The sequence below is a fragment of the Balaenoptera musculus genome, chromosome 6, assembly GCF_009873245.2.
Source record: "Balaenoptera musculus isolate JJ_BM4_2016_0621 chromosome 6, mBalMus1.pri.v3, whole genome shotgun sequence".
Lineage (NCBI taxonomy): Eukaryota > Metazoa > Chordata > Mammalia > Artiodactyla > Balaenopteridae > Balaenoptera > Balaenoptera musculus.
The window spans coordinates 6975009-6999805 of NC_045790.1; the positions used below are offsets into that span (position 1 = coordinate 6975009).

Consider the following 24797-nt stretch of genomic DNA (forward strand, 5'->3'; position numbering starts at 1 on the left):
CCTTTGTGCTAACAGTATGCTATTAACATATGCTTATCACCTTCAGTAGAATTACTATATTTGCATAGATAATTCCTCAGTTAGTCCCTGAAGTCCTTCCAGACAGGGACTTTTTTGTATCACCAACATATTATGTGGAATATATTAGGTATTTGATAGATATTTTTTGATTGGTACTTAAATGAATGAACACTCCCCAGGTCATTTAAAACAGTCCTGACAAGTGACATCCTTATTAAACATTTATTGAATTTAAGAAAGTTGGATCATCACAGGCCATTAAGACTTTTGCATTTTAAGTTATATTTCTTTTTGTTTGTTTTCCATGCCTCTAAACCCAATTTGTCTTCTTTTTCCCCTTTGCTGTCATAATTTATTCAACAGTAGATATTAAGTTTCTTACAGCATTTCCTTTACACTAGGTTGAACTCTTAAGGCTTTTGTCATTTTAAGCCACTATTTAAAAACAAAAAAAGATGTGAGTAAAGTCTCTAAAACAGTTTAAGAGGGTTTGTAAATTGATACAGCCACTATGGAGAACAGTATGGAGGTTCCTTAAAAAACTAAAAATAGAACTACCATATGACCCAGCAATCCCACTACTGGGCATATACCCTGAGAAAACCATAATTCAGAAAGAGTCATGTACCACAATGTTCATTGCAGCTCTATTTACAATAGCCAGGCCATGGAAGCAACCTAAGTGTCCATCGACAGATGAATGGATAAAGAAGATGTGGCACATATATACAACGGAATATTACTCAGCCATAAAAAGAAACGAAATTGAGTTATTTGCAGTGAGGTGGATGGACCTAGAGTCTGTCATACAGAGTGAAGTAAGTCAGAAAGAGAAAAACAAATACTGTATGCTAACAAATATATATGGAATCTAAAAAAAAAAGGTTCTGAAGAACCTAGGGGCAGGACAGGAATAAAAACACAGATGTAGAGAATGGACTTGAGGACATGGGGAGGGGGAAGGGTATGTTGGGACGAAGTGAGAGAGTGGCATGGACATATATACACTACCAAATGTAAAATAGATAGCTAGTGGGAAGCAGCCGCATAGCACAGGGAGATCAGCTCGGTGCTTTGTGTCCACCTAGAGGGGTGGGATAGGGAGGGTGGGAGGGAGACGCAAGAAGGAGGAGATATGGGAATATATGTATGCCTATGGCTGATTTACTTTGTTATACAGCAGCAACTAACACAACATTGTAAAGCAATTATAGTCCAATAAAGATGCTAAAAAATAAATAAATAAATAAAACAGTTTAAGAAAAACACCTTGAAGAATTTGACTTCAGTAGCTTTCACTTTGACAGGATTTTCTTAGCATCTGCTAAAAGAGTTTAACAAACAGTATCTCTATTGTGAGCTAAATTAATTTCTAATAAGGGGGCAGGAAGTGTTTAATGACTGAAATATGAAAGGGATACTTGAGGCAGTCTACCAACTCTTGATAAAGGAATTAAGAAATAAGGCGGAGGCAACAAGAAACTTTGCTTTCCCGCGTTGGGTTTTTGATTGATTTGGAAATGTTCTGGGAAAGGCAGGAAGACGAAAGGTCTTGTTACATGAGCACGTGTGTCTGCAAAATAGCCCAGGATGCTTTCTTTATTCTAAAGAAGTCCAGTGACCCAGCTGTCCTTAGGCCCTGTACTCTCTCATCTGTAATAACTAACATTCAGGGAACTACGGATTTCACTCACTGCTACCACTTGCTCATCATGTTCCCCCTTTTTCTTAAAACTTTTTGGAATCTAGCTTTGAGCCTCATCATTCTAATCATATTTGCCTTTATCATCAATAAAAATGACTTTTTTCAAGTACTTTAAAAAAAAAAAGACACCATTTCACAGCACTTGATGCTCTTAAACAGACCTCCTCAGCTGCCCCTTCTCTTTTGAGATTGCACGATTGCGATTTTAATTTGCTATCTATGACAACCCCTTGACTGGAATTCCTTCCAACAACCTCGAAATGAAGGCCTTTGTTAAGCGTTGGCTCTTCTTTGTGTGTTTGTTTTCATCTGTGCATTCTCTCCGTTAAAAATTTCTTTACGGTTGAACCACTCTGTAGATGGCTGTTAATAGTATGTCTTCAGTTCTCATTCTTCCCTTTGGCTTTACACCTAAATTTCCTGAACCGCAAATATATTAAGATTGGATTTATCAATATTCCCTTCAACATTTACTTATTCTATGTTTTCTTTCTCTGTCAGTATTTCCAAAACGATTCTACCTAGGAAAATTCTTTAGCTCTGACTCACTCACTCCCAGAGACTTGGCATCCACTTTGTATTGAAGTGAATGAAGAATGGTGGAATATGTGCCCCCCAAATATGCCACTTTAGCAGAAGGATTATTCTGAGCTAAAGGCACCTGAAAAACAGCAGATTCAAGAAGACCATTCTAAACTCCCCTTTTCTTCCTGAAAACTGTAGATAAAAACTCCCACATGAAAGATGTGCTCCCCATACCAGGAATCAAAGCCAAGAGAATTCTGTACACACAGACCTTTTTAAAATAATTCTCATCTTCCTTTAGTTTCCCCACACAGTCTAGGTACTTTTCCACAATTGCTTCTCTTTGTTCAACCTGGTATAAAAGCATTTAGGTTTGGCCACTTCCATGACTAGTCATCTCCTTATGATTCCACGTTATGTAAAACTTAACATTAAATAAATGGGTATCCTTTTCTTCTGTTAATCTGTCCTATCTCCGTTTAATTTTCAGGCCCAGCCTGAAGAGACTAAGAAGGTAAAGATAACATTTTGCCTTCTCTACAGCATCAACCTGTACTGTTCCTACCTTCCACATTGTTCCTTTTTGTCCCTACTTTTATTCTTTTTGTTGGAATATAATGAAACCTTCTTAAATAACCTTGGTTCCTCTGGCTGAGAGAATCTTTAACAGCATAATATTGACCAACTCATTTTCTTGCTCCTACATCTTGAATAGCTCCTCACTATTGGATAACATCCAGCATCCTTGGTTTAGTAATTAGGGAACCAGTGTGTCTTAGACTATTTTTCATATGATTTTTTTTCTCGATACTCTCCCATGTACCTAATTTTGCAACCAAGAAGCCTGTCCTCAAAATGCCTTCCTGGTGGCGCAGTGGTCAAGAATCCACCTGCCAATGCAGGGGACATGGGTTCGAGCCCTGGTCCGGGAAGATCCCACATACCGTGGAGCAACTAAGCCCGTGCACCACAACTACTGAGCCTGCGCTCTAGAGCGCAAGCACCACAACTACTGAGCCTGCGTGCCACAACTGCACCTAGACCCCACGCTCCGCAACAGGAGAAGCCACCGCAGTGAGAAGTCCACACACCGCGATGAAGAGTAGCCCCCGCTCACGGCTACTAGAGAAAGCCCGTGCGCAGCAACGGAGACCCAATGCAGCCAAAAATAAATAAACAAATTAATTAATTAATTTTTAAAAATGCCTTCCTGGTACAGTTAGAAATCCACACTGCTGGGAATCCTGTCTTGCTCCCCACCACCACCCCACATTTTTTGCTAAGTAGCTCCCCCAACTAAAACTAGATTTTTATTTTCCTTTTATTTAATTTAGTAATTTGTCCATGGGTATGATTAATATTTAAGAACTACGTATAAAAGTAATGCACTTGAATTTAACAAGAAGGCGATATTATCAGAGAAACAGGTATTTCCACTTCCTCACTTTAATAAGAATCACCAAATGTGGAGGGCGGGTTGCATCCCCCCACGACATAGGCACGCCATCTAGTGGCAGCTCTACCGCACTACAGACCTGGCCTCCAAGGCCTGTAAGTCTGAAGATCCACCTGCAAATGTTTCTCAAGGAATATATCAAACAGACATTTTTTTTCTTGATATAACATAGTATAACAAGAAAAATATTGCATAATGCTTACTTTCTGTATGGCATTAAACACTGAAAACCAATTAAGTTTGGGCTGATTCTATAGATAAGTGCACAGAAACAGAAGGACCTGAAGTTTTCGTGTGTTAACATTTAATCCGTGATGCACACGGATCCAGTGTGAAAGAAGAAATTTAAAGAAACGCCTATAAGCTTGGATAAATCTCTGATAAAGTGTGAGAAATGTCTTTTCTCCGGAGATAACACACAACACAGCCAGCAGTGTACTCTCTGAGTAAATACTGAGGGGTCAACAAAACAGTTCAGAGTAAGCATAGCCTTTGAAGCCAGATGGCTTGTTGTTACCACCTCCATAAATTGGGGCAAAATCACTCAAAGTGACCATTTGCATATGTGGAAACATGGGGATAACAACATCTTTGTTGTATGAGAAATAATATATTCAAAATGCTTGGACTACAGCAGACACGCCATTAAAAAGAATGGTAGTTTGTCTTTAATGGTTACCATCCTTTTTATCTTTGATTTGTATAGAGAGAATAGCTGTTTTTCAAGCTTAAAAATGGTTATTTCTAGTCCTGAATTTACTTCTTTATCACAGTATACAGTGCATGTGCTGATAGACATCATTCCTTTCCATACTATGTAGAGGATAACATGCCCATTTAGTAAATGTCAGACAAAAACAATGACAAAATAAATTATCTATATAACCCATCAAATATACATCTACTCTCTTTTTTTAAAGTATTCAGAAAAAGGAAGTTGTTCCTACTTACAGCTTTCCAGTTGCATAGTACAGGTTTGTACATCCATTGGAAAATTCTTGAGATCCATTGGACAGGAGAGTGTTAATGTCAATCTGAAAGAATTCAAAGTAATAAATTTTAAAAGAAATTTATAATATCATATTAATATTCTATTGTTCAAGGTACAATTGGAAAACCATGTTGCTTTGGTAATGACTAACATCTACTCAAATAAAATTTGCTCCAGCTTGTGTATGTTATTTACTGCAAAACAACTGTATCCTTTTACATCAATCTGGTTTGGGGGGAAAGAAAAGCTGTATATATAAATGTGCAATCACGTTTATTTATTTATCTATTTATGTTTTCCTTCAGAGAGGGCTAGAGGTGTCTGAGACCCTTAAAAAAGATATTGGAGTGTGAGTTTTATAAAACGAATACCAAAGGCCAAAGACACACTTCTCCCAAATCACTGGGACAGCACCCCTGAGGAGGGAAGGAGATCCAGGGTTTGGAGTATGAGTGTGCAAAGGCTGGGTGCAGGGAAGCAGTTTGTCTGACAACTTTCATCGTCTTTGTAACTACACTGAAGAACTTCTCAGTGAACACCCAGAGTAAAAAACTCAGGATCTGGAGGTCTCCAAAATTCTCGGTATTAGAGAGGGCTTCCCTGTCATGGAATTAGAGCATTTCACCAGATCTTATCAGGGCCACAAAATAGCCCTCTCGAATACATGTGACACAATTCCATGCTCAACAATTGAACTTCTGATGTGGCTTACCACAAAGTGAGATGACCTGACGGTCACCCCAGCGTTCCACCCACTTTTCCCCCTTCCAGAAAACTTTAGTATGTCGGCATTCCAGATAATTCACTAATCTTGAATGTCTTTTTCTTCGAAAAGTATATTACTGAGATATCCTCAAGGATTACCAAGAATTTGTAGTTTCCGGACGTGAGAAAAAGAGGCCCAGATCCAAACAAACCTAAGTTTATTCAAACGAAGTTCTTTTCGGAGAACTCTCTAGCCAGCCCCTTTTATTGAAAGTTTTCCCATTGAAATGCAGTATATTAGTGGGCACCTAGGCTGAGTCATTCACATAAACTCTGTGACCATAGAGTTTATGGTCTCAGATCACTTCATTTCACTCTATTTCAGCTTTCACATCTCCGAAAGGATGATAATAATAGTACTTACTCTGGAGACATGTTGTGACCAATACATGAGTTAATACATGTAAAATGCTCAGCCGAGTGCTTGACACATAGTAAACACTAAATCAACATTAGTTATTAAGGATTACTAGTACATTCTCCCAACCCCAGACTTCCCCATCTTCTCCTCCCCCAGATTATATAGGATGCACACAAAGATGACTGAATTAAATCACTGATAAGAAACTATTTAAAGCTTGAACAAAAAATAGCCATCAGCTCCACTAAACATAACCACATTCTCCAAAGTGACATTTTTATGTAGCCCATAGACATAAAGTTATAATGATGTATGTTTGACATTGAATACTCTTGGTGGGGCCCCAGTGACATCATTTGAGAGACATAAACGGACAGATGTGAAGCTGCTGGATTTTTAAGAGTCCCCGGGGATCATCTGACAATTCATTCAAGTCAGAGTCCAGAGCACACTAAAATAGTTCACAGAATTTATTCTTCAAAAGCAGTTTTCTCCTAACTCAGCTAGGTTAAGTGATCCTGTAAGTGTGATGTTGTCCATTTGCAAAGTTCTCTCTTCAAAAGGCAATTGTAAAATCAGCTAGACACAATGTTCTCTGTCTTATAAAAGGGTTTATTAGAAGTGTATGAACAAATACATTTTGAATGTACACCCATTAATTTTCCAAACATCCAAGGCTCTCTGGCCAGCCAGTTTCAAATGTTGGCTTAGAGAATTAATTCTGTGACCTTTTGTATGGAAGTAAATAGCATTCTCAGAATCTTTTCCAGATCTCACCATGCTTGTGATGTCAAATTCATATCCTAGCTGTTTTTCTGGCGTAAAAAAAGGGACATTACATAATTCTTAAAAAAAAAAAAAAGACCCCGGAAGGAATTATTTGGCAAAGAAAAACACTGTTTGTAGAACTTCTGTCATAACTCATATCCTGAAAAAGTCTATTTATTGACTTTCTTTTTGTTTAAGGTACAATACAATTGCTTCTTTAACAGCACAGGGATGAAAAAAATGTGTCGCCTTGGTGAATGTGATCCTGAATTTCTTTATCAAAACATTACATATAAATTAAAGATTTGTCCTGACCACATCAAAAGAAAACTAAATCAAGAGGTAATTAATCGTGTTCTCCTGTTTTGGAAATATCTTCTTGTGTAAGAGAGGACACAGAGTTCTCTTTTCTGAGACAAGACACACAAACAGGATGTGCGTTTTTTAAATTTTCCCCTTAAAAATTCTTGGCTTAGTGAGGCAGTAATGTTAAAAAAAGATGACTATAATCTATGACAAACAATTCATCTCATTAAAATCAAGGTATTACCCATTTTCAAACAAACATTGCCCAGAGTATGCTGTCTATCTCAACCATTAATTGAAGTATTAAAAAAGGCTTTCTGACTCCACTTTAAGTTCCTTATGCAAAAGATAAGTATTTTAATAGTTTTTAATATTTCTAAATTTAGTGTTATAAGGACAATTGCCTCTTAGCTATCAGCTTTGAAGTATTATCTGTAATATCATACTAGGTAATACAACTGTTGCTTACTATGTGGTAGGCACTATTTTAAATACTTTATTTATATCTGTCTCAACTCATTTATTTCTTAATATGAATTTATAAGACAGGTAAGCTACATTCCCTTTATTTAGAGATGAGGAGATTAAGAGGTTAACTCACCTGATATTACAAAGCAGAAATTGATAGAGTTGAATTAGACGCTCTGGGGGTCTAGCTGCCCATTCTATGCCCTTAACCTTTAAGTCTACTGCCTTTCAAAGGCACCAGAACATTTTTCATGAAAATGAGTTATCTAATTAATATGACTTTTAAAATATATATTTCTATAACACAAGAAATGATACATTTCACACACTATTCGTTATTAAATTTAAAGTAAAATATACATAAATGATTCTTCCCCAAAAAAATCAGTAAACTTTAGAAAATATAAGGAATTTGCCCATGGATTTTACATATTTGCTTGAGTGATTTGATATTTTATCATGAATAATTCTACAGAGTAAATAATTCTCATGAGAGATTAGATTGTTGGAGCGCTAGAAGGAACACTGGTACTAGCGTTCTAACTGGAGTTTTGTTGTCATCCGATGATAGAGACAATCATAAAGCTTATTAACCCATCACAGTGCAAACTCAGTATTGTTGATGGTCCCTTCTGGAAGCTGATATAAGCTGTGGACCCCTTCAGAAAAATATACATAATCACACACATGCAGAATTCTCCTTACAACATATATTTTACGGTATCGTAAATTGATTTCCTTTGAATAAACAGCCTCTTAAAAAGCATCTGTTGAAATAAGTTTGCCTTGTCTTTTTAAAAATTAATGTCTGTCAAAGTTCAAAAAATAAGTACATATTGTACAAGGAAACTTTAATTCTTTTCACAACTGAATTTCAAAGAAAGTGGTTGTATTTAGCTTAAGTAAAAGTTGAAATTGTGTTATGATCTTTGACAACTCGCCGTGTATGGTATTTTTGATGTAAAGTTTCTTCCTGGTATTTATTTGATGGTTAATGCAATAATGCTTCTGCACTGTAAGTAGTAGGGTTGGATGTCCTGGTACATATTAGTACTATCAGTAAATGAAGCAGCAGATAATATTTAACTGCCCGTGATGTGCTTCCATTATCTTGTGGATAGGATGTTACCATCCCCATTTTCAATTGATAAAACCAAGGCTTAGATAGATTGATAATTTGTAAGAGTCCTCAAATTTGCTAATTTATGGATTCTGGAAAAGACCAGAACTTAAGCTTTTTTGGGTTTTGTTTTCTCTTTGGAAAGATAAAAATTAAAATCTTTAGTGCTAATTGTACGCCTGGCACTATCCTGAGTGTTTTACATAGATTATTTCAGGCTCAAGGTGATTAGTATTTTCACCATCATGCATGTAAGAAAAATGAGCCTTTCATAGGTAGAGAGACCTGCCCCAAATCACAGCTAGTAAATCACAGATTTACCTCCTGCTGGGTCTACCAAGACGGTAAGGCCCTGACAATACTTTCACCTGAGCCATTTCTCATGGCTGTTTGTGTAGCTGCTGATTTTGAGAGATGAGATAACATTCCCCTGGACAAAGAGAAGGCTTGCTTACAGCTTGCTATAAAAGCAGTGGATTCCCCACACTCAGTGTTCCACAGCTGTGAGGCAGACCCGCGGGTGTGTTGTGCCCACCTGAGCCTGATGTATTGTTCCCACGAGGCCTGAGGATGATGGGGAAGTTGAGGAAAGACCCTGAGGCTCCTGCTGCTTGCTGGCAATAAGGAATAAATTCCTTTGTCTCTGGTGCTGGAGTCCTGTGTCTGCAGTCAGCACTCATGAAATATCGGGTCGGCCAAAAAGTTTGTTCAGGTTTTTCCGTAACATGTTATACATACATTCATATGATACATAATAGGCTAACTTTATAAATAGAATAAAATCAAATCCCAAACTTGACAATCTAGAGTCACGTGTCTCACCCCAACACCCTCACTTGAAAAGCACTTCATTTAAAGAATATCAGTATAATTCATGGATATCATTTAGAAGTTCAGACAGTTATATAAAACATACCAAAATCAGCTGTACCTTTGCCCTGCCCATCCCTATCCCCAGTTCATTTCTAGCTTCTCAGAGGCAGCCTTCTTTAGATATGTGTCTGCAACTTACATTCATATATTTAAATTGCTATCACGTTATGCTTGGTTTTTAAAATTTGTGAAGGTGCCTATTAAATTGCTACAAAGGAAAATAAGAATTTACTGCCCTTATACCACACTCTGTGTACACTTAACTCTCCAGCAGAATTCGAAATTCAGTTATGTAAACATTAATGGTTAAATTAATATGCAGTGTTTACATGTTGTGAATATGTAATTACTGTTCATGGTGAAGCTTAGTCATTTGCTGTAATTACAGCGCTTGGATAGCATTTTGTTTTCCCTAGTGTTAACAATTGTCTCATTTTAATCATCTCTTCCGTTTCTATTCCCTACTATTACTTCACACTCAACAAACTCCCTTTCAGAACCAAATCCCTCTCAGTGATTAAACAGAGCAGGCAATGGATCAATTCCTTGCTTTTCATAGAAATCTCATTTCTTTTTCTCATCTTCCTTTCTGGTCAGATATTGAACCTCTGTATTGATACTCTGATTTTCTTATCCTTTCCTTCTGATTTCCTATTTCTTAATATCTTGATTCTACTTCTTGGCAGATTTCTTCACTTCATTTGTTCTTTGCAAGAACAAATATTTGATTGATGTTTTTTCCACTTTGGTTTACTATTTGCACTTTCTATGCTCTGAATGACTCCGTTTCTCCTTTCCTAAATGTTTCTTATTTCATGCTTGCTGTTGTATCATCTGTCCAGAGATTTTTTTTTTTTTATGGCCTTTTCTGCTCTCTGCATTTTCCCTTGAGTCATTTCTTTGTTTCTTTAATTTTCTTCTCTTTGCTCTTTATTTCCTCTGCATGTGTATTCTGGCCTCTGCTTCTTTTTTCATTACTGGTCCTATTGCAGGATGTCCTCCAATGTCTGTTTATATTGAGGTATGAGGTACTAAAAACTATTTGGAGTGCAACTAACAGCAGATGATTCATGAAGTAATGGTCTTCACCATAGGATGGCTGCCCAGATTTTTTACTGGTGCTTCCCCAATTGTCTGTACCTCTTTCCTCTTGGGCATTTTAGGGGGAATAGGAATATCACCACTCAGTGTGCAGAACTCACAGAACCCTCGTTTTCTTGGGGTGATGCTTCACCACAGATGCCAGTTGTGCCTTGAGTCCCTACTCTCCAGAAGTTCTTGGCCCAACTTGTGGAGGTTTTCTGTCCTCCTGCTTTCTGCCCAGTTCAGAAGGCAAAAAGTTAGATCCTAGTCTGAAGAACACGGGCAAGAAAATCAGGATAAAGGACTCACTGTCATTCCTGCTTAGGTTACATCAACTCTTTTTCTTTATCTCCTTTCTAGCCCCCATTTTCTTATTTATTTATTTAGGCTGTGCCAAGTCTTAGTTGCAGCATGTGGGCTTCTTAGTTGCGGCACACATGCAGGATCTAGTTCCCCAACCAGGGATCGAACCCAGGTGCCCTGCATTGGGAGTGTGGAGTCTTGCACACTGGACCACCAGGGAAGTCCCCTAGACCCCATTTTCTGAAGTCCTACCTGCCTCAAATTTCTAAAAGTTTGAGGATATTATTTTCTTCCTTTTGCATTCCCCCACTTTGGCTTAGGTTTTGGTTATCTCTGTGAAGTCAGTTTTCACAAGTGCATTCATTTTCAAGTTTCCTAAAATATCTTGTCATCACTCATCTGTCACTGTTTTCTTTCCCATTACTTTCATCTTCCTGTGTGTTAATGTCATTTCATTCCTTATTCAGTTTATTTCTTTGTTTTAGTGGCTTTAAGAAGGAAGTACATCAGCCATAAAAAGGAAAGAAATTGGGTCATTTGTAGAGATGTGGATGGACATAGAGAGTGTCATACCGAGTATGTCAGAAAGAGAAAAGCAAATATTGTATATTAATGCATATATGTGGAATCTACAAAAATGGTACAGATGATCTTAGTTGCAAAGCAGAAATAGAGACACAGACGCAGAGAACAAATGTATGGATACCAAGGGGGAAAGGGGTGGGGTGGGAGGAATTGGGAGACTGGGATTGACACATATCCATTATTGATACTATGTATAAAATGGACAACTGATGGGAACATGCTTTATAGCACAGGGAACTCACCTAGTGCACTGTGGTGACCTAAATGGGAGGGAAGTCCAAAAGGGAGGGGATATCTGTATGTGTACGGCTGATACATTTTGTTGTGCAGTGGAGGCTGACACAACATTGTAAAGCAACCATACTCCAATAAAAATTAATTTAAAAAAATAATTAGAAAAACATTTTAAAAGGAGAAAAGAGATTTCAAAAAGTATAATTACAAATTATACTGTCTCCAGATGATTATCAATTGAAGTAAATTGGCCTCCTAATGGTAGTTCAAGTAATCACAGATTAAGCTAAAATGCTATCACCAAGGTGCTAGGAAATATGAAGAATTTTAAGGCAGAGAAAATGAAGACATAAACATGTACCAAAAAAAAAAAAAAAAAAAAAGAAGGAAGTAGAGAGAAATGGATAAGTTCAATAGGTCAGGTTTGCCAGGATATTTTGCTTCTTTCTTTGAACAGGCAGGAAAGCAGATCTCTCATGAAACATCACAGATGCTCCATTTGTAAATTGAACAAGATTTTTTTTTCCTAGCACAACTTTTGTTAAGAAAGAAACTGTTTGCCTTTTGAAAATTTCAAAGTCCTGTGAGATTTCCAAAAACAACTCACAAAAAAATGAATTTAGTCTTTGATCATGTGAGCCAGGATAGAGCAAACAAAAACCAGGGGCCAAGAGACATCATCGGTTTCATCTGAACTCATACTGAAAGACGAAAGATGCAATTCTGAATTATTCTATAACTTTTCTCAAAATATTAAAAGAAATGTGAGAAATTCATAATGGATGGCACAATTTTCCAAGTCCAATGACTTGATATAAACAACTAAATAGCCATAATCATATAGGATACAATAGAATACACACACACATTGTATTTCAAGTCTATCAATGGAAACCTTCTAGACATTATTATTTTGCAGAATGATTATTTCATGCTACCTGGTGATATATTCTTGCAACCTATGACACCCAAAATCTGTCTGAAATGAAACGGTACCTTACAATTAAAAATAAATTATACCTTTCACAAAGTTAATTTTCAAATTGGCAGGAAAAGAGGTAAATTTGCTTTGTTACACCTGGCATGGATCCCCTGATAGCCATCAGAAATCCACACCACAGAGGAGTCAAGGGTCGTGACTTCAGGTTAAAAGCCTCTGTCGCTTAAAACATATGTATTTAATTCATGAGTAATATATAACTCTTACTGAAAAAGTCAAACAATATTAACTTACATATAGTGAAATCTACAGTTCATCTTTACTTCTACCCAAGTTTTACAGCTCATTTCCATAACTGGTCATTCTTAACCAATTGTGGGCATCCTTCTGCACTTCTTGTATGGAATTAGATACACGTGTATCTTTCCATACACTTTTAGGTTTAAATATATAGAATGTTTTAAACAAAAATAAGCATGAAACATTTCTAACCTTAAAGATATTTTGGAGGCTTTTTCTTATGAATACATTTAGGTCTATCTCACGCAGGGTACTTCATGATGTTGGGCTATCACTGTGTTCTGCCTTGTTCTCATTTGTGAATATATAGGGTCTTTTCTTTTGTTGCTATTTCAGTGGTGCAGTGGGCATCTTTGTAAATGTGTCTTGTGTACATGTGAACACGTAAGTAATGTAAATTCCTAGAAGCAGAATTGTTGAGTTGAAGGATAAGTGTATTTTACATTTTCATATATACTAAGAAATCATCTTCCCAAACAGTTAATTTCAAGTCATATGCCTACAAAATGGTATTAGACAATGCTATTACATCTTGTTAATTTCTGCCAATGTGTTTATAAAGAATGTTTTATTATTTATTTTTCATTTCCCCTTACATCAATGTTATAATTTTTGCTTCAACTGTCAAATATAATTTAGAAAACTTAAGAGGAGAAGAAAAGTCTATTATATTTGCTCATATTTCTGATGACAGTTTCCTTTCTTCCTTCTTGACATTCCAATGTTTCTTCTTTTATTATTTCCTTTCTGTTTAGAAAACTTCCTTTAGCTATACTTTCAGGGGAGGTCTACTTGTGACAAATTCTCTTAGTTTTCCTTTATCCAAGAAGGTCTCAATTTCCCCTTCATTCCTGAAGGATATTTTCACTGGGTACAAGATTCTAGGATGACAATTCCTTTCTTTCAGCACTTGAAAAATATGTGTCACTTCTTTCTGGTTTTTATGATTTCTGATGAGAAATTTGCTATCATTTCAATTATTTTTCCCCTATAGATAAGCTGTTGTTATTCTCTGGATGTATTCAAGATTTTTATTTAGTTTTCAGAAGTTCGTGTATGATGTGACTTGGTACGAATATCTTTGGGATTTAATTCAATATCTTGATCTGCAGGTTTATGCCTTTTGCAAAATTTTTGCAAGTTTCAGTCATTAATTCCTCTAGTATTTTTTGTAGCTCTATACCCTATTCTCCCTCTCCATCTGAGACTCTGATGACACGAATGTTAGACTTTTGTTATACTGCCAGAGGTCCCTGAGGCTCTGTCCTCCCCTGGCCCCCAATCTATCATTTCTCTGTTGTTCAGAGTGGGTAATTTTTTTTTACTATTCTTAGAGTTCACTGAATCTTTGTCCTCTCCATTTTTCTACTGAGTCCATCCACTAGGTTTTTATTTTAATTATTGTATTTTTCAGTCCTAAAATTTTTATTTGGTTCCACTTTATACCTTCTATTTCTTTGCTGAGGCTTTCTGTTTTTTTATTGGTTTCAAGCATATTTGTAAGTGTTCACTGAATCATTTTCGTCATGGCCATTTTAATGTCTGTTGATAATTTTAACAACCTCATCATCTTTTTGTTGGCATCTGTTGATTGTCTTTTTTCATTCAGTTTCAGGACTTTCTGGTTCTTTGTATGGTGAATGATAATTTGGTTGAAGCCTAGACATGTTTATAATATTTTATGAGACTCTGGATCTTAAACATTCTGTTTGCACTGGTTTTCTCTGACACTGCTCTGTCAGGGCAAGGGGGTGTGGGTGCTACCTTATTCCTTCCAGGTAGAGGTAGAAGTCCAGTTCATATCCCAGTCTAAGATTTATAAAGAAAAAATAATCCCACGAATTCACTTCCATGTTTTTTCTTGGGTTCCAAGGTCCTTACTCAGTCAATGTTATTATGCCTACCATTGGGAGTCTCCCCAAGTTTGTGATATATATTGCGTCTAGGGTTTTCAGTTGTACTTGGCAGAAGAAATAGGTAAAACTATATCTGCTCCATCTTCCCACTATCTTTTGATACTTATGCTTTTTAGTAATTTTCCAAAAGGGTTCAAAATTCTCTCGCTTAGACCTAGGATTCACCATTAAGCTATTCATTCATATGGGAGCACAGGGCTTAATTAGTGAATGAGACCTGAAATCTTCCTTTATGTATTATGCAACAATTAATGATTCAGGATTATATTAACACATATTAGCTAGTTTTCAGAAATCTGATGGAAGTGTCAATTCACAATAGAGTGATGGCACCTTGTCATTCTTAGGAAATGATAAATGTATTGAAAGGAAATTTGTTCACATGGAATAGAAAAATATGCAAAACAGATATAATATACTGGGATAAAGACATTAGCATTATTTACAAAACCACTTTGTAGAAAAAAGTTTTCAAAATCACTAAGCTACTAAGATTAAATTTTCATTCCTGTTATTTCTATTTTATACTATTACCTGGCAAAAATAGCAACTATCCCTGATATTGAGCTGATGAACTCAAAATCAAATATACCCATTCCTGATGAGAAGAAAAGTTAACAAAAGGGAAAATAGAGAGGTAAAATCTAAGGAATTAATATTCAGGCTACAGCTCCAATATTAAGTTTACCTTGATACCTTTAAAACATGTTACTGGTGATACAAATATTTTTGAAGCAGTTGCCTATTGCAATAAATAGAGCATATTGTCTCTTCTAAGAAATATGACATGAATTCTGGTCCTAACTTCCTGTTTTTTTTTAAAAATTGAACTAAGTGATAAAAATAATTATGGAAAATTTAACATAACCATTTTATTTTAGAATGTTTAGAATAGTTTTCAGGTGGCACACAAGTCATCAAGTAGATTAGTGTAGCTATTTACTGATTTATACCTGTTTGCTATTAAATGAACAGCCAAAGCTGAATGAGTTCTAAAGTTCAACTGTCAAGAAATGTTATTTTTTGTGTTTATATTTTGGTATTATTGTTATGTTTTGATATTAGCTTTAAAAGGCTACATGGTCTTCTGAGAAATGTATAATAAATAACTAAAATGTAAATAAGATCTTTTTCTAAAGGATGACCACAGAAGCTCAAGGACATCTTAAAAAATACATACACCTGATAAATAATTTATGGGAAATGGATCCCAGACAAGAAAACTTAAATATTTCGTCACGTATAAATATTTAAAGGAAGTATGCATACATAAAAATACAATCACAACATATGATTCAAGCTACGTTCAATTTGCCTTTAAACCACCCACTAACTTGGCTGATGTAAGAACCTGGGCCATTTGTTAAATAGTGGATTTCCAAGAGTTACTCATATAGTTCCTGGATCTGGAACTTGGTGTCTTATTGTTGATTAAATATATTTGGGAAATGGTATAGTGGGAACTTAAGTGGAACAATGAAAGCACTTACTCAAAAATTTTAAAACACTCACTAAAAATTAAAAAAACCCCTGCTACTCTGTTTCACTGAAATCAGGGATTTAAGCCTATGGCTCACCTTATTGAATAAAGAACATTCCCATTCTTGAAAATTCTTAACAATTTGTTGTCTGTAGTAACTTCATGAAAGTTGGCTCCCTTTTCATTGGCAAAGAACAAATCAGGTTTCCAAATGGAGTCCAACATGGAAGGGTCTAGGTCTAAGGAGTCATCAGGATATTCACTATATGCAAGTCGAGGATCGTTCCATTTCTGACGAAGAAAGATATTCACTCTGTAATCCTGTGACAAAAGAAAGAAAGGGTGAAAAAAGCCTGGTTTAAAATATTTAGACTTGTATGTATTAGTCTTTGGGCTTCTCTGAATTATAGCAAAAGCCACTGACATCCTTGTGAGCTTTCCATACCCCTCAATCCTCACTTGTTACCACCAAGAGTCGTTCTAGTTCTGAGGATTTGCCCAGGTTTTTTGTGATCTATATGCCTCCAAAGAAAAGGCCATAGAAGAGCACAATTTTATCATGCTTGTATTTTGCTGTTCCATTAAAATTTTACTCTCCTGGCTTGTCAGAATAAAATATTGGATTGCTATTAGACACTCAGAATAAAATATTTTTGGATTTGCATTTATTTTCTAGAACCATTTCTTTTAGTAGGTATCCATTAGCATCCAGAATGCATTTAGTGAAATTTTCTTGAAAGCTGTCTATTTTCTAAAAATGAACATATGTACTTCTTTACAATAAAGGCACATTTTCTCATCTTTAGTATAATATGTAAGTTCTATGAAATTGGTGATTTGGTAAAAATAAAAGGTGGTTTTCAAATAATAAGGGATAAGGGCTTCCCTGGTGGTACAGTGGTTGAGAATCTGCCTGCCAATGCAGGGGACATGGGTTCGTGCCCTGGTCTGGGAGGATCCCACATGCCGCGGAGCAACTAGGCCCGTGAGCCACAATTGCTGAGCCTGTGCGTCTGGAGCCTGTGCTCCGCAACAAGAGAGGCCGCGATAGTAAGAGGCCCGCGCACCGCGATGAAGAGTGGCCCCCACTTGCCCCAGCTGGAGAAAGCCCTTGCACAGAAACGAAGACCCAACACAGCAATCAACCAATCAATCAATCAATCAATCAATAAATGGGATGAAACCTTTTGCTATGTGTCCCATGTGTTTTCCAAAGTGACAAATCCTTTAAGATTTGACTTAAGAGATTTCCCAATTAGACCTTTCATAATTAAGTTAAAAGAAGAGTCAATGATTTCAAAGTCTTGCTCACAATTTCCGGACTAATGTATAGAGTGACAAAGATTGACAGCTATGTGTATGTGTGGTATTTGTACACAGTATATGAGTGTAAGTACTATCTATGACTTTACAAATACAATTTTCCCCTTAGACTTTTGAAACGAGCAAATAAACATGCAGACTTCATCATAAGTATAAGTAAAGTGAACATTTTAAGAAACCTTCATTTCCACAAAAAAGAGTCAGGGCTGGAGATATTCAGAGAAACTGAGTATCAGTTTTCATGTATTTATTCATTCCTTGAATACCAAATTACCAGTAGTCAGAATAGAGTGACCAAGCAATCACAAAGAATGCTTCCATAATATCTGACCCGTAGATTGGTTATCTTGCAAGGAGGTCAGATTCAGAGTTTGCAGTGAATGTTACAAATGTATATGTGGCCTTGATCATTAGTTGTGCACTGAGATCCCTGTCTTCTAATTGTAACTAAGGTTACATACCAGATAGTATTTTTTCTGCTTGCTAGGTGCCCCATGTATTTTCCAAAGTGACAATGGAGCAGAGGTCACTTCAGCTTTCTACCACAAAGCTCACGATCATGTGGAGATCTCACCAGCCTCAAGGATCTGCAGAACTTATGAACGGGGATACATGAACAAGCTTCTACCAGCCAAGGACGGGTCATCCTCTCCTAGACTAGGGTTCAGAGCCCCAAGAAGCACAGCTCCATGGCTGGTGGCCAGTTCCTGCATCCCTCCCTGTCCTGTAATCTGTGCATCCACCCTAACTACCACTAAACACATCAATGATTGGACTAAAGTCAGTTTCTCTCTGCCTGACCTCTAGGGAGGACTAAAGCAAGACAAGTTATAGTGATACCTGCCAGGAAAAATAACTGACTCGTAAAGAATTTCCTTTAGGACTGATTCTTAAGACATATTTTTAAAGATGAAGTATTTTTATGCTGTAATGAATTTATTGATTGAGAACAATCTGTGATGCTAAAATAAAAGTCCTTTTAAGCTGCAGTCTATGTGATAAAATTTGGTAGACTCTCCTCATCTTTATGTTTTAGTGATAAACTTTATAGATACAATCTCAGATCTTCCAGGAATGCTTTTTTGCTCCAAGAATGAGCTGAAAAAAGACATCAAGTAGCCTTCAGTTTCTGTTTCTAAATTACACAAGGAAAACATCAACTGTCATCTGTCACCAAGGCCGAATGTTATCCTGTATCCATTGTGCTCTTTTTGTGAATAACCAGGACTATCTTTGTTTACTAACATGTTTAGGTCTTTGGTTTAGAGCCAAGGTTCAAAGCAAAACTGAAAAATGACCATTTCCTGAAAACCCAGAAACTTAGGTTTCAACAGTCCTCACAATTTGGGTTTTGACCTGCCTGCAAATGAACATTGTAATGGGAAGCTTCCCTATCAAACAAATTCAGCTTTTCAAAAATAAACTTTTAAGCCCACCTCCTCATAGCCAATGTATCCCATCTGTGCTCAGCAACCGATTATATTATTTCTGAATCCTGATCATAAGTGAAAATGTGCAAAGAAAAGGGTATAAAAAACATTCAAATAATACCACTCTAAAAGAAGTCCTTGTAACTCAAGTTGAAATAATTTGCTTATGATAAAAGGCCATGGACCAAAGAAGGACACAGCTTTGCAAAACAGAGACAAATGGATGTGTATGCAGCATATGACAAAAAATGTCAAGTGGACTTACTAAAGCCAGTTTAAAAATTCAGTCATTCCTTGGACATACTTAAAGACTAAGTGTTTTTGTTTGTTTGTTTGTTTTGGGGGGAGGTTTCTGTTTTATTTATTTATTTATTTATTTATTATTTTTATTAACAGTGTTGTGTTAGTTTCAGGTGTTAAGTGTTTTATTAAAGGAATCTTCCCTGTTCGCCCTGGCTATGCTTCTATAAGGGTGAAAATGTAGAAAGCTTATATGTGAGTAAAAACAGAAGACAATAATAAGTATGAGATAATACATCATGAGAATGAAATCAACATTAGTATCTCACATTTCTAAAATCTACCCATGGATTGAATTCATTCATAAATCTTATAAGGTAGCTGAATTGACATTTATGTGTATGGAATCATAATATTTTAGAACAGAGACATTAATGACTCTTTTTCCTAGAAACTTCTTTTGTAGTAATATACATTTTTGCAAACCTTTCAGAAGTTGATTTTATTTTTTCATCATTTTGCATGTTACACAATTAATGAGTTATTTTAAATGTTATATCAGTGTATTAATCTTGTACGACAGTGACAGAAATGTAATCATTATTTCATAATATAGAAAGACTAATTTTGACATTTTGGAAGTCAAATTTTATTATTATTATTATTAGAATAGAGTGTACCACGCTATTCTAATCACTTTAAATTAATTGTGTAGGAAAATATTTTGTTGACCAAGTAAAATTATATATCATGTTTGGATTTGAAAATAAGTATCCATTAAAATGTGGTTTAAATTCCATCTGTATGTCACATAGTAAATAATAGAACCACACTACATTTTCTGACCTAGTATTTGAAATTCTTACGTACAAATAAATAATAATTCTATTAGGCGAATATTATAATGATTGTAATATTATAATATACCAGGCTCAGAAGTAAGTCTTCTTGGGATCAAATGTCAGCTCTCACAGTGAATAGCTTTCTAATCTCCCTGCACCTTGTTTGCTCAACTGTGAAATAGGGATGATTATAACAGCACATCCTCTGATAGAGTTCTTGTGAACATTGGATTGATCCACATAAAGTACTTAGAACCACACTCATTAAAGGTTAGACCCTCAAAATTAGAAGCCATATTAGATAGAAATTTGCTTGCATTTTCTGTTTCTAAATTAGTTTTGAAGTACTAGGGGCATTTTTATTTGAATCTGGGATAGTTGAATTTGCCATAGAAGAACATGGGACAGATAATTGTAATGTTGAAATCTGGTGAATAATATCTTTGAAAATTTGCAGAGCTATTATGATAAGCTTATCGTTGACTTCTGTATTTCAACATTTCTGCATTTTTATAGTTTGTCTTTAATCAATTGCCCCTCCTCCCTCTTTATATATAAACATACATACATATACATATTAAATTTGTTTGTTTGAGTAAATAAGGCCCTTTTCCATCATAGCAAATACAGCTGTTCACATTTCACTTTGTGCCAGATGTTATACTAGGTGCTTCATGGGTTACTTCTACTATTCTCATAGCAAATCTGTGAGGTAGGTGTGATTATTAGGTGTGCTTAGCTTCACAGATGTGGAGAAAGGAACAAAGACACATTAAGTAACTTCAATGGGATTACAGAGCTAATAAATGGCAGAGCTATAATCCAGACCACAAGTTCTGATTTCAGGGTTTTAACGATATACTGACTGCATAATACACTGCCACTCATGATTGCCTTGTATGCAAACCAAACATTTTATAAACTAACACAGATTCTGGTTTATGTGGTTTATGGTGGGGTCTTTTGGTAAGGAATTTGGGGATTTACTGATCAACATGCTCACTGATGGGAAATTGCAAGCACTAAAACTAAGTGTTCCCAGATTAAATCGAATTGTTGCCACATTGTCATTTGTCCGTAGTGGATACCCTGGTTGGAGACCAAATTTAACAGAGAGCACAACCCTATGTATCAGCTAAAATGACATATAGAATATTATTTTCATCTTTTGCCTTACAGGGAAGCATAGGATTGCTAGAAATGAACTGAAATGACCAATTAGAAAAAAAGTAGAAAGAAATAATCACCTAAAGTTAACAAAGAAAGTTAAGTACTTATCTTTTCTTTGGTCCATAATTCAGTTAATTTTTAAATTCCTTAGTGATTTCAGGCAATTTCTAATCCAGTAGCTAAGCCTACCCCCAACCCCTTGCCCCTTCCTTTTCTCCCTGCCTTCTCACTCCCTCATTTCTGCAATTTTCTGCCCTTTCCTCTCCTTCCTTCTCTATTCCTTTCTGTTTCTGTGTCTCTGTCTCCCTCTCTTTTCCTCCCTCTCTCCTCCTCCCCTTCACTCACACACCTTCGCGCAGCACTCCTGCCCCCTCTGCCTCTTTAAAACCTGCTGCCAAATTATTATTTTGTTGTTGTGGGCAGGTGCTTTTACATTGTATTGTTACAGATCAAAGAAAATATATATCTACAATGCTGCTACTGTTGATATCTTAATACCTTTGTTTTCTTTTCTTCCTACACATTTTCACACAGTTGAAATTTATCATACCTGCTCTTTTGCCTCTTTCACTTCACTGAATGAATTTTATGCATTTCCTGGTAATCCTCTTAATCATCATTCCAATGGCTATATGATGCACTTTTCTTACACAAATACTTTTTCATATGATTGAATAGTGTCTAGTGCATATGGAATTACGCAATTTGTGAAAAACTGAAATGTGTTCATTTATTTTCAATAACCAAATATATTTTTTTGCTTTATGTCTCAATAAATCTGAGCAAGAATTAGGAGTATAAAGTATTTCTAAAAAAGAATGTGCCACGCATATAATCAGAAGGTAGTATGTCTAAAACAAGATTCTTTGAAAATGGCACTGTAAAAATAATCATCACAAAATAGCACAACAATAACCACCAAGTACAGTATTTTTTCTGGACCACTTGAATGCTTTCCAGTTGACTGTAAAAATTTTCATCTAAAATGGGGTTTGTAGTGGCAATTATCACTGCCTTTCTTATTTATAATTTGATTTAATGAGAATGGTATTATGAATTCAACATTCAGTATACTAATTAATCTTTTGAAAAAGATGCTCTTTCCAGGTTAAAGAATTCAGTTTCTACCCCTATTTTTAAAGTTGTTGATGATACTGTTGAAGCTATTGTTAGGAAGTGGTACTTAACCTTATTAAATTATTGGAAATTTATTTGAGTCATGTGATTTTTAACTTGATATAAATTTTGCCCCAGTATATCATTATTCAGTTAACTGTCTGTAAAAAGTAAGATGTGAATACCTAATGGTATATATATGTATATATATTGGAGCAGGTGTATATTGAAAAGTTGAGATAGATTATATTTATTTTAGCTAAAAACTCAACAGAATTTATTCAAATTAAAAATATTAAAAGATCAATATTATTCTCAAAGTTATTTAGCATTATGCAGCAAATGCTTATTTTATCATATATTGCCAACCTGGAATTTAGTTTAGTGTTGATAATACAATAGTGAAAGATAATCTCTGCTCTCCAATTGCTCACTATATTGTAGAAGATAGCCTGTAAACAGATAATTTTTTTCACATTATAATTGCTATGTTGGAGGCATGTACAGCAAGCTAGGGGAACACAAAGAAGGGCTAGCTAATAGGGACCAAGGTGGAGAGGTGGGGGAAGACTTCCTGAGGAAAATCTAATTGGGCTTCGTTTTCAAAACGAAATAAAATTTAGCTGGGCAAACATTGGGGCCATAATAAAACGTGTCCTATAAAATATTGGACAGAAAATCCAGTAACCACTAGATTTTTGTATGATTAATATAGGAATTTGGCTGAATCTTAATTATTATAATTTATTATTTACTTCATTGGACATTTATTGAGCACCTTCTGTGGAGCAGGTAATATTCTAAGGGTTATAAAGTTGAATTATGTATTGTGTCTACCACCTGGAGGCAAACAGTCCAGACAAGAAAAGGAGATGGAACACATCATGAATAAAAGCAGGGAATGTGGAAGGAAGACACTATGAAAATAAGAGCTTTGATGATTTTCACCTGGTGTTAGTCTTATTTTTCTAAAAAATAAAATAAAGAGTGTGAAAAAATAAGTCTTAAAGACATATATATATAGAGAGAGAGAGAGAGAGAGAGATATATATATAGAGATATAGATATATAGGGCCCTATGACTGCAAATTATTTTCTGGATAAAGGTACACAATATATATACTTCTTAAAAGTATTGCTGTCTTACAAGAAAAGAAGAGGATTCTTCAAAGACAAAAAGAGTAACAAAAATAAGAGTGAGCTAAAACCAAAGGAATGATAAACAAACACAAATGCCTGAACTGAGAGACTGAGCCTTGGGCCACCACAAGGTAGGAAAACAGAACTTGCGACTGAGGATTAATTAATCAGACCCTCAAGATTATCATAGATTAGGTTCAAACAAATATGAGCTCATAACAATGACAATATCTTAACTAAAGACAAAAGAAAACAGACATGAGCAGACATGGACTTCAATGGAAATACCAGATCAAGAATAGGAAATAAACATGTAAAATGTATTTAAAGAAATAAAAGATAAAGTTGATAATAGGAAGCTATAATACCAGAGATATTTTTTAAATAATCAAATAGAATAATAAATGAAATGAAAACATAATTGTTGAAATTAAAGGTTTAATGAATATGTAAAAGCATATAAGAATCAGTTGAAATGAGAATTGAACAGAATGTACAGCTAAAGAAATATCCCAGATTAAAATAGTGGGAGAAAAGGAGAAAGAAAAATTTTTTTCAAGTTGAGTCTTTAAGGATAAAATGGAAAAACCTAAAGTAATCTGCATCTAATTAGGATCCCAGAAGGATGAATTAGAGAAAGCCAATAGTCAGAGAAAATGACAAGGATTTTCAGAACAAACATAAGAAGCTAATGCTCGGATTCACAGAACTCAAAATATATCAATAAAGGTATGTAAAAATAAGTTTATATGAAGATATTATATGAAAACTGCAGAATAGCAAAGGAAAAGAAAATACCTTTTAAAAAAATCACTTTTCTATTGCCAAAATAATATTTCATTGTGTGGAATATCACATTTCATTTATTCATTCATCAAAAAGGAATGGAGTACTGTCACATGCTACAACATGAATGAAATATTACGCTAAAGAGGTCAGTTACAAAAGACCATGTATTATATGATTCCATTTTTGTCCACGTCGGACAAACCTATGGAGACATAAAGTAGATTCCTAGTTGAGGGGAAGCAGGGAGTGACATGGATGTTAGGGAGTGATAAATGTCTAAAAATATTTGTGATGATGGTTGCGCAACTGTGTGAATATTCTAAAAATCATTTAATTACAGACTTTAGCTAGATTAATTGCATGGCATGTGTACAGTAAGTACTTATCACCTATCCTGGAAAATACTTAGACTGGCAGCAGACTTCTCAACATCAATAATGAAATTCACAATATAATGGGTCAATTTACTCAAAATACTAAGAGAAAATTACAGTGAACTTTGAATAGTGTACTCAATAATATAATCTTTCAAAACTGAAGATGAAAG

The 24797-nt window shown here is 35.3% G+C and overlaps 1 protein-coding gene across 2 annotated transcripts in view; it reads right to left on the bottom strand.

The window, feature by feature from the left end:
- Positions 1 to 24797, bottom strand: part of GLRA3 (glycine receptor alpha 3) — a 191486-nt gene that overhangs the window by 70314 nt on the left and 96375 nt on the right. For both annotated transcript variants that reach the window (XM_036856108.1, XM_036856109.1), the window contains exons 4-5: positions 16298 to 16521; positions 4659 to 4741 (exon numbers count right to left, since the gene is read on the bottom strand). In XM_036856108.1, the coding sequence (XP_036712003.1) occupies positions 4659 to 4741; positions 16298 to 16521 (307 nt within the window). The remainder of the gene's footprint in view (positions 1 to 4658; positions 4742 to 16297; positions 16522 to 24797) is intronic.